This window comes from Rhincodon typus, chromosome 9 (assembly GCF_021869965.1).
Source record: "Rhincodon typus isolate 14 chromosome 9, sRhiTyp1.1, whole genome shotgun sequence".
Classification (NCBI taxonomy): Eukaryota; Metazoa; Chordata; class Chondrichthyes; order Orectolobiformes; family Rhincodontidae; genus Rhincodon; species Rhincodon typus.
Window position 1 is genome coordinate 76,585,600 of NC_063340.1, and position 10,386 is coordinate 76,595,985.

At 42.0% G+C, this 10,386-nt stretch overlaps 1 protein-coding gene across 1 annotated transcript in view; it reads left to right on the forward strand.

Annotated features, from left to right (window-relative positions):
* ltbp1 (latent transforming growth factor beta binding protein 1) overlaps positions 1 to 10,386 on the forward strand; it is a 294,397-nt gene that overhangs the window by 196,321 nt on the left and 87,690 nt on the right. The window contains exons 13-14 of the mRNA XM_048601362.1: positions 180 to 270; positions 1,506 to 1,604. Of these exons, the coding sequence (XP_048457319.1) occupies positions 180 to 270; positions 1,506 to 1,604 (190 nt within the window). The remainder of the gene's footprint in view (positions 1 to 179; positions 271 to 1,505; positions 1,605 to 10,386) is intronic.

The following is a 10,386-nucleotide window of genomic DNA, read 5'->3' on the forward strand; positions in this document are numbered from 1 at the left end:
GTGGCATTTAATTGTAGTGCCTGATCTTAAGAGGGTTTTTTATTCAGATGTAGTAATCACTGGATGTGTCAGCATTCTCATTCTTTCCTATAAAAATACTAAGTCTATCATACTAACGTTTCATCAAAATTTGTCTGCCTTTAAAATGAAACGTAACATCATCTTTTCATTGAATTTAGGAACTTGTAAAAGATGAGCGCGTTGTGGAATCTGGCCTGCCCCAGCTATCGCCCAGCATTACAACCATCCAGATAAACTCTGGCTTCCCTGGTATGTTCTCTTTATATCACAACCAACTATTACTATGCATTGATTCAATTCTCCCCTCAACCCTGCTGTCTTTGCAGCTGTAGCCGCAGTGGATATAGCAGTTGTTCTATTTGTGGTTTGTTGGATGCTTTTATCTGTTGATTGTTGTCTGTGTCAGGTGTTGATCTGCATTTTGAAATCCATCAGAACCACGAACATAACTTGCAGTTCTACGATTGAATTTGATGGTGCTGTCAGTTTAAATAATTGCTAAATTTTAACGGGACAAGCTGAGCAGGGAAGATCTTTTCCTCCGTTCTTTTCCAAATTCTCCTCTCACACATTTCCTCAAGGCCCAGACACTATGGGTGCTGCCAGCACTAATTTCTGCTTGAGATGTGGCCAGTGTTTATTGCCTGTTCCTAAATACCCTTGAGAAAGGTGGTGGTGAACCACCTCCTCAACTTCTTTAGCCCAGATGCACCCAGAGTGCAGCGTTTGTCACACTGTGTGCCTTGCTAGGGCTTTTCGATCAGAATCACCTGTATGATTCTGGCTGTGGAGTCTTGTGTAGGCCAGACCAGATAAGGACAGCAGATTTCCTGCTCCAAAGAGTAGATCAGATGGGTTTTTAATGACAATCTGCCAGTCTCATGATGACTGTTTCTGAGACCAGCTTTTTAATTCCAGATTTATTAATCAGCTGCTATGGTGGGATTTGAACCCATGGCACTGGAGTATTCATCCAGGTCTCTGGGTTACTTACCCAGTAACATATACCATGATGAGGCTGCTCTCCGATTCTGTGCTCTGACCTGTCCTTGGCGGGGGGATCTTGTTTGGGTGCATATTGTAAAAAGGCTTCTTTCCCTGCAACATTTTTCTTTTGTCTTTGCATGATTGTTCCTGTCACAATCTTAAAAAGGTTATGGGGAGAAAGCAGGTTTAGGCTATTGAGTTGGACGATCAGCCACGATCGCGATGAATGGTAGAGCAGTCTTGAATGGCCGAATGACCTCCTCCTGGTTCCATCTTCTTTGTTTCTATGTTTAAATAAGCCTCATCCTCACCCTCACCCCTAACCCTGACCCAGACTTTGACTATAACCTGTGAGAGTGTGTTTTGAACTCTCCTGCCCGTGTTGAATCTGCTGCCCTTAGTGAATTTAAGCTGCATTTAATTAAAAGTAAAAATAAACAGCCACACTACTTTATGTTTTGACGTTTAGATTTTCTTTTGTTCTTACTTTATAACAGAAGTGGTGGAAAAAACCTCACCCCCGAACCCGGTCCACATTGCTCCAGATGTGTCTACTTCCAGTCTGACCCATTTCATTGCATCTACTCAAGTTGCAGGTACAGTAAAAGCAAGTGGCAGAATTTACTCAGGGGGTCCTCCTGATCAACCACCATAACTTTCTGCAGGAGAGTCCAGATACCCTGGGATTTCTGCTTATCCGCTGCTACAGTTATGTTGCAGTAATTGCAGATTATTTGTTCCTTTGTGTTGGAACATCAACCACTGAAATAAAGAGGCTTAATCTTGGTGACTTGTACTATTAGCTTTAGTTTAGACCACTTGTGAAAATTTCATTTCCGTGAACATTCCAGTTTTACCGGCGAGGAATATGATCTGACGATAATGTGAAATTTACAAACTGTCAGAAATGGAGAATCAGCTTCCCACCATATTCCGCAATTCAATTTCTTAGAAATACCCCCAATTCTTTCTTGAATTACTTTAAAGCACTTCAATGGTCAACCCTGGTAATTATTCAACAAATCCATTGCCCACTGGTTTAAAAGATTCAACTAAACTCCTTTCTTTGTGCTAATTCCCTATTGTTTAATTTTATTCTCACAGTATTAAAACTTTTTCACAAAGCGAAAATACTTTGGATGATATGAATTGCATGATAAGATTATATTTTAGGTAATTTTCAATGAATGAATTAAAGCCAGTCATTTTGCTTAGGGTGAAAACCGATAAATTTATGTATTTAACTCACAGTTGACATAGGGCCATATGTATTTGGGAGAGCTAATTAGTTATGTATAGCTTGAGGGCACCAATCTACAAACTTGAGATAGGGTGAGGAGGCATAACTGACTGACCAGAGCTGTTACAGAGAGTGAGCACGTGTTATTATATCATTCTTCATCACACTCTAGCCCTCTAGTGAACTCAATTAACTGACTACCACCATCATCAATCCCATAGACTGCTGTAACCCTGTTTTCACTTAGAAGTCATATAACACTAAAACAGACATTTTGTTCCATCTCCGCCAGGCACCCCCATCTGACCTAGTCCCATTTGCCAGCATTTGGCTCATATCCCTCTAAGCCCTTCCCATTCCTGTACCCAGACAGATGCCTTTTAAATGTTGTAATGTACCAGCCTCCACCACTTCCTCTGGCAGCTCGTTCCACACCCTTTGTGTGCAAAAGTTACCCCTCAGGTCCTTTTTAAATCTTTTCCCTCTCACCTTGAACCTACGCCCTCTAGTTTTGGGACCCCCACACCCTCGGAAAAAGACCTTGGCTATTCATCCTGACCGTGCCCCTCATGATTTCATAAACCTGTATAAGGCCACTCCTCAGTCTCCAGAGAAAATAGCCCCAGCCTATTCAGCCTTTCTCTATAACTTAAGCCATCCAATCCTGGCAACATCCTCGTAAATCTTTTCTGCACCCTCTCAAATTTAACAATATTCTTCCTGTAGAAGGGCGACCAGAGCTTGAGACAGCTGTGACCAGTGTGTAGGATATCGTAAGAACAAGGTTATTGTTGGGCGTTACAGCTTCTGCCAGTATTCAAAAATGGCCTCACCAGTGTCCTGTTGAGCTGCAACATGACGTCCCAACTCCTATACTCAATATTCCGACCATTTGTACATGACGCTTCTCCCTCCCCCATTGTTGGAATTTTGGGCACACTAAGGAAATGATTCAGTTTTCTGAAAGTAATAAATCGGTGAAATTCATGTCACATTATAAAAGACGGGTGACTTGAACAAGGTTTATTTCTAAAAACAGGACATTCAGAAAGGAATGAAATAGATCAGCAAAGTTCAGGCAAAATGATCGTGACTCACAATGGCGCCAACTTCAGTTGTCTTGCTGATAAACTCTGGGTTGTATCATTTTGACATAATTTTTCATCTGTCTCCCAATTATTATTGTAAATACAGATGAAGGAGAATTGTAAGCTGTGAGTAAAAGTGAAGAAAGGGTTACTTTTTAACACTGTTATGAAACTTCATAATAGACCTTGGTACGTGAATTTTTACAATTAAAAAACACCTATAAATGGTCTGTTTGCTTTTAAAGCAAATTTGAGTATTCCAGCTTTCATTATTGTCTCTCTGCAGCTAAACAGGTGAAGGATGTTTAAAGCAAGTCTGACTCTATTATCGGAAACAGGATTACTAAAGTAATTAAATTAGTACAGTGGATTTAGTTTCCTATTAAACATCCTCAGCAATGTTTATTTAAAGATTAGATTGAGTCTTACAAAGGTTCCTTCTGTATTTAGGTGTTTGCAAATTACTCTTGACTAGTAAAATTAAAACTTGAGACAGCTGTGACCAGAACATTGTAGGATATTGTAAGGACAGGGTTATTATTGGACGTTACAGCTTGTGCCTAGTGAAATATTCCACAGATTGCAGAAGCAACTGCTGTTTGACTTGGAGGGATTGGAGTCTTGTTCTGTTTACCACATTATTTGTGGAACCTAGACAGCTAATTTTTCAACTATATGTGGCCCTTCAACCGCACCATCTGAAACACACAGGACCAGTAATGAACTCATTTCAATCTTTCCACGATTGCTGTTGACACTTCCGCTGTCGTTAAATTGCCAGTTTGCATATCCAACATCCAACAGTGGATGAGCAGTTATGTCCTCCTGTTCATTATTGGAATACCATATCCATTGACTTTGGACTATCTCCAATCTCTATTCAACTCCGTCCTTCTCCTTGCTAACTGTTTGAGGATAGATCAGACAGTTCACAACCTTGGGTTCATTTTAGACAGTGAGATGAGTTGATGACTCCATATCCCTAAGATATCACTAAGACAATAAGACAGCCTATTTCCACCTTAATAACATCAGTTGGCAGGACCCTTGTCTCAGCTCGTCTAGTGGTAAAACCCTCACTCGTGCCTTTGTTACCTCTGGAGTTGACCAATTCGACACACCAAAAGTTAGCTTCCCACAATCTGCCCTCTACAAACCCAAGGCCAACTGAAACATTGGTCCTCGTGCTATTTCGCACCAAGCCTCATTCACCCAATCACCCTTGTGCTTGCTAATCTACATGGTTCTCCTCTTTAATTTAAATCCTTTTTGGGAGCTTGTCTCTCTCTATCTCTGTATTCTCCTCCAGTCCTGTAGATCTCTGAGATATTTGCACCATTCTGATACTGACCTCTTGAGCATACCTGGTTATAATCACTGCACCGTTGGTGGCCACACCTTTAGCTGCCTTAGCTCTGGAATTCCCTCTCTAAGCTGGTTTGAAGAATGTCCTCTCCTCCTGTTGGCTGTGGTAACCTCTGTGAAGTCAGTTTGGACAACATGACTCAGAGGAGGGGTCACACACGGTCTCCCTGCAGTTAGTGTTTGGCATTATTGTTCAGAGAGCCCAGGAAGATGGCTGCCATGGGAAATGGAAATGTCAGAGTAATGAACGTGCCAGCACTCCCTGGGAACAGAGCAAGAGCAAAGAAGCATGGGATTCACTTTTCCCTTGATTGTGTTATGTCTACCAGCGTGAGAATGACAGTGAAAGTTGGGATTGGGTGTTTTAGGGTCTGTTAGTGAATGGTTATGTTATGATTCTGTACCATTTTGCACGCTAGTAACCCAATTCAGAAACTTGGATTTATGCTGCCAATGACTTTTTGATCCATTTTGGTTGCAGTCTCTCGGGCATTGCTGGCCAGAATATCTGACCTGTGGTTCCAAGGCATGAGCCCTCCTGTTACTGGTTCTGATTTGTACAATTAACTACGGGCAGTGGGAATGGGAAACTTCTCTAAGTCATCTCTGTTACATTTGTTACATGATAAACACTTCCACCAAAATCTCATCCAATTCGCTCATTGAACTTACGCCACTCAATCCAGCTTCAGCAAGTATTTTGGCACTGGTCTGATCTTGAATATTATTTTTGTAGATGCACAGCAGGAGGAATCATATTCATAACAGTGCAGTTAGCCAGTGAGTGTGTACTGTAAATATTTGTTCTGGAGTTGGTCAAATGAAAGTAAAAATACATTTGGGTTCAGCAAATTAGCACCGCATCGGAATCCCTTGAGGTGATGTGACCAAGGGTGAAAATGTGTGATGGGGAACTTAGTGATGTTTTCCTTGGTTGTTGGTGGTGTCAGCTTTAGTGTTGGATAGTTTGCATGAATGATACAGGCTGCTGGAGCAATGGATACCAGTTTCACTGAGTGCAGTTTTGCTTTTACCTTCGGTGGTGAATGTCTCACGTTTTCTCTGTGCAGCCCCTTTAGGCCAAGGTGGTTGAAAACTGTACACAAGACACAATCATGGATATGCCAAACTTTCCAAAGCGATCTCCTGGGGAAGAGCTTGAGGTTAAACAAAGGGCCATGCGAAAACTACAATTTTGGTTTTGACCAAAGATATACACTTGTTCCCTTCACAAGTCACAGTGCAACAATTGTCATGCTTCAGGTTCCAACGTATTCCACTTTGCAAACTCTCCGCTGAGAACCTGCGAGGAGCACTGTTGTTACCTTTTCACTGAGAGCTGGGAGTCATGCACAGATGACCCTGTCTGACTTAATTCTTTTTAACATTTTGGCCATGTGGCTATAAGTGTCCGATCTCCAATCAGCGCCAGGGATATTTGTTGACCCACAGGTTTTTGGGGGAGTGTGGAATTTTTTACGGATACCTCTTACTCTGACATATTGTTCCACTGGTCATGAATACAGGAGGGACCAATTTGTAACCAATGACCTCCTGAATAATGTCACTTCCTCTTCCTGCCCTTGGCAATGAGCACAAGACTTTCTCAGTTCAAATTGAATTTGAAAGGTCAAGGCCTTCATGTCAAATATTGGCCTCAGAAATGTTTTTTTTTAACTTCCTTCCAAGTCTCAACCCTAATTGTATTACCAATGCCAGTGAAAGTGCTGGAGCTGGATGACTTCTCAACTTGAATTTTTTTGGGAGTTAAACATTTATGTGGACTTTTCCCCTGCTGGGCCATGTAGGATCACTGGACACAAAATTCTGATTCTGTTTTCTCTCCACATGCTGCCAGACCTGCTCAGTTTGTCCAGCAATTTCTGATTTTGTTTCATGTTGAGGTATCGGCTATTAAGGGCTATCATGAGGTAAAATGTCTTCACTCAGACGTTTATGAATCTTTTGGAACTCTACTCTGAAGGGCTGTGGCTACTCAGTCATTGAGTATGCCCAAGACAGAGGGTGATAGATGGTGGGCACTAAGAGGATCGATTGAAACAGGGAACAGGTTGGGAATAGAAGATCTGCCAAGACCATATTGAAAGACAAAGTGGGTTTGAGTAGCCAATTAGTCTACTGCAGCTCTTCACTCATATATTCCTATTTCGCTTATAAAATGTGGAAGATCAAGGGTGTCACCAGCTTTCAGGTGGAGCACCTACAAAGAAATTTGGTTCCCTCGCACACCAAACGTTGCCATCTGCTCTAAAGGGCACCTGTGCACACTGTGCAGCAAAAGGTCCGTGCCTGGAGCTGTGTGCTGGAACATAGCTGCAGCCCTTTGCAAACAGACTGTAGGAGATTAGTACCTTGCAGTGACCGAAAGAAAGACAAGCTTCACTCAACATCTTCTTCAATTCAGTCACTAACTAGAGGGCTAACTATGGAGCACTTGTTTGTCTTTTTGCCGACTGGTGCTTGAGTATTTGCTGCTGTTTAATCCTCCACTGATTGGTTGAAATGCCTTTTCAGATGATCCGGAAATGTTTTGATATTTTGCCTCACTATTGTGATATATGTTTTAACTTCTCCTGGCCTTTTACAACTTTCATCCTCCACCACCAGTTGTGCTGCAGGAGCTGTCTGACCTCATTTCGCCCAATTAGCAGGTACGAAACCCAGGCAAAAACAATTTTTGTTGGGCCTGTGCCCCTGCTCCAATGGTCCTTCAATTTTGACAATGACAATATTGTATCCCCAACGGTATTCAAATGCCCTGGCATTTTTATTAAACAGCCATAGAGTCAGACAGCATGGAAACAGACCCTTCAGTTCAACTAGTCCACGCCGAACATGTTCCCAAACTAAACTAGTCCCACCTGCCTGTGCTTGGCCCGTATCCCTCCAAACATTTCTTATTCATGTACTTATCTAAATGTCTTTCAAAAGTTGTAGCTGTACCTGCATCCACCGCTTCCTCTGGATGTTCATTCCACACAAGACACACCCTCCATGTAAAATAATTGCCCCTCATGTTTTTTTTTAAATCATTCTCCTTTCACCTTAAAAATATGCCCCCTAGTCTTGAAATCCCCCACTCTAGGAAAAAGACACCTGCCAATCACCTTATCTATACCCCTCACGATTTAATAAACCTCGATAAGATCGCATCTCAATCTCCTATGCTCCAGAGAAAAAAGTCTCAGCCTATCCAGCTTCTTCTCATGACTCAAGTTCTCCATTCCCAGCATCATAAATCTCTGCTGAACCTTCTCCAGTTTAATAATATCCTTCCAATAACTGGGCAACCAGAACTGGACACAGTACACCAGGAGAAGCCTCACCAACATCCTGTAAAACCTTAACATAACATCCCAACTCCTAATGTCTGAGCAAGTGGATTAAATGCCTTCTTAACCACCCTGTCTATATGTGATGCGAACTTCAAAGAAATATGTACCTGAACCCCTAGGTCTCTCTGTTTTATAACACTGCCCAAGGCCCTACTTTTAATTGTAAAAGTCTTGTCTTTGTTTGTTTTATTAAAATGAAATAGCTTGCATTTATCCAAATTAAACTCCATTTGCCACTCTTCAAGAATTGATCAAGATCTCTTTATTATCTTAGATAACCTTCTTCTCTGTCCACTATACCACCAATCCTGGTGCAATCTGCAAACTTACTAACTATACTTTCTAAATTCTCAACTAAATCATTTATATAACTGACAAACAAAAGTGGACCCAGCACCAATCCCTGTGGAACACAGCTGGTCACAGACCTCCAGTTGGAAAAGCAGCCCTCTATCATTACTCTCTATCTCCTGCCGTTAAGCCAATGTTGTATCCAGTTGGCAAGCACATCCTTAATCCCATGTGATCTAATTTTACTAATTAGTCTACCATGCAGAATCTTATCAAAGGCTTTACGAAAGTCCAAATAAACAATATCTACAGCTCTGCACTCATCAATCTTCTTGGTTACCTCCTCAAAAAACTCAATCAAATTCTTGAGCTTCTTGTTTAATGAGTGCTGTAATGCTCAGCATTTAAGGACTTGTCTCTGAAATTGGTGAGAAACAGACAGAGTTAGCACTGACTGAGCACTGACTATCATTTCAGATTATACACAGTCACACCATTGTCTTTACATGGACAACACAGACGATCACAGCATCTGTATGCCCACAGATTGTGGGTGTCATGGATATGAGACCTTAGCCCAATTTCCAAGGATTCAAGGCACACAGTGATGTTTTTCTGATGTGCCTTACTCTCAAAATTTGGCACTAACTAATTTTCTCTTCCCAACTCTGAATTCGAGACTGAAGTTGGAAATAAGTAGGCAAATCAGTTAAGAGTGGAAAATGGAGTGCTCCCTGCAGTTACATAGAACATAGGACAATACAGCACAGGAATGGTCCTTCAGCCTGTGATGTTATGCCGAACATGATGCCAAATTAAACTAATCCCTTCTGCCTGCCCTTGGTCCATACCCTCCACTCCTTGCTTATTCATGTGCTTATCAAAAAGTCCCTTAAATGCCCCTGTCGTATCTGCCTCCACCATCACCCCGGCAGCGTGTTCCAGACTCCTACCAGTCTCTGTGTAAAATAAACTTGCCCCTCACATCTCCTTTCAACTTTCCCCCTCTCACCTTAAATGCATGCCCCCTAGTTTTAGACATTCCAACTCTGGGAAAAAGATCCTGACCATCAACCCTAGCAATATATCTCATAACTTTATAGACTTCTATCAAGTCTCTTCTGAGACTCCGCTGCTCTAGAGAAAACAACCGGAGTATTTCTAGCCTTTCCTTATAGCTCATATCCTGTAATCCAGGCAGCATCCTGGTTAACCTCTTTTGCACCCTCTCCAAAGCTTCCACATCCTTCCTATAATGTGGTGTAAGTGTGGCCTATCCAAAGTCTTATAAAGCTGCAACATGACATCCTGACTCTTGTACTCAGTTCCCTGACCAATGCCATACACCTTCTTTACCACCCTATCTACTTGCGTGGCCACTTTCGGGGAACTATGGACTTACAACCCAAGATCCCTCTGTACATCAATGCTGTTCAGGATCCTGCCATTAACTTTTCCTTAACATTTGATTTCCCAAAGTGCATCATCTCATGCTTACTTGGATTAAATTCCATCTGTCATTAACAAATCTTTGTGTTGTCTGCAAACTTACTAACCCATCCATCTACATTTTCATCCAAGTTGTTTATATATATCACAAGCAATGGAAGTCCCAGGACTGATCCCTGCAGAACACCACTAGTCACGAACCTCTAGCCTATAAAACACCCTTCCACCATACCCTCTGCCTTCTATGAGCAAGCCAATTCTGAATCCAAGTGGCCAAGTCATCGTGGATTTCATGCATCGTAATCTTCTGGATGAGCCTACCATGTGGGATCTTGTCAAAAACCTTACTAAAATCCATGAAGACAGCATCCACTAATATACCTTCATCAATCACCTTTGTCACCTCCTTGGAAAATTCAATCAATTTAGCTATACATGACCTGCCCTGCACAAAAGCATCCCTAATTAGACCATGACAACAAGGTGCAGGGCTGGATGAACACAGCAGGCCAAGCAGCATCATAGGAGCAGAGAGGCTGACATTTCGGGCCTAGACCCTTCATCAGAAAAGGGGGAGGGGAAGGGGGTT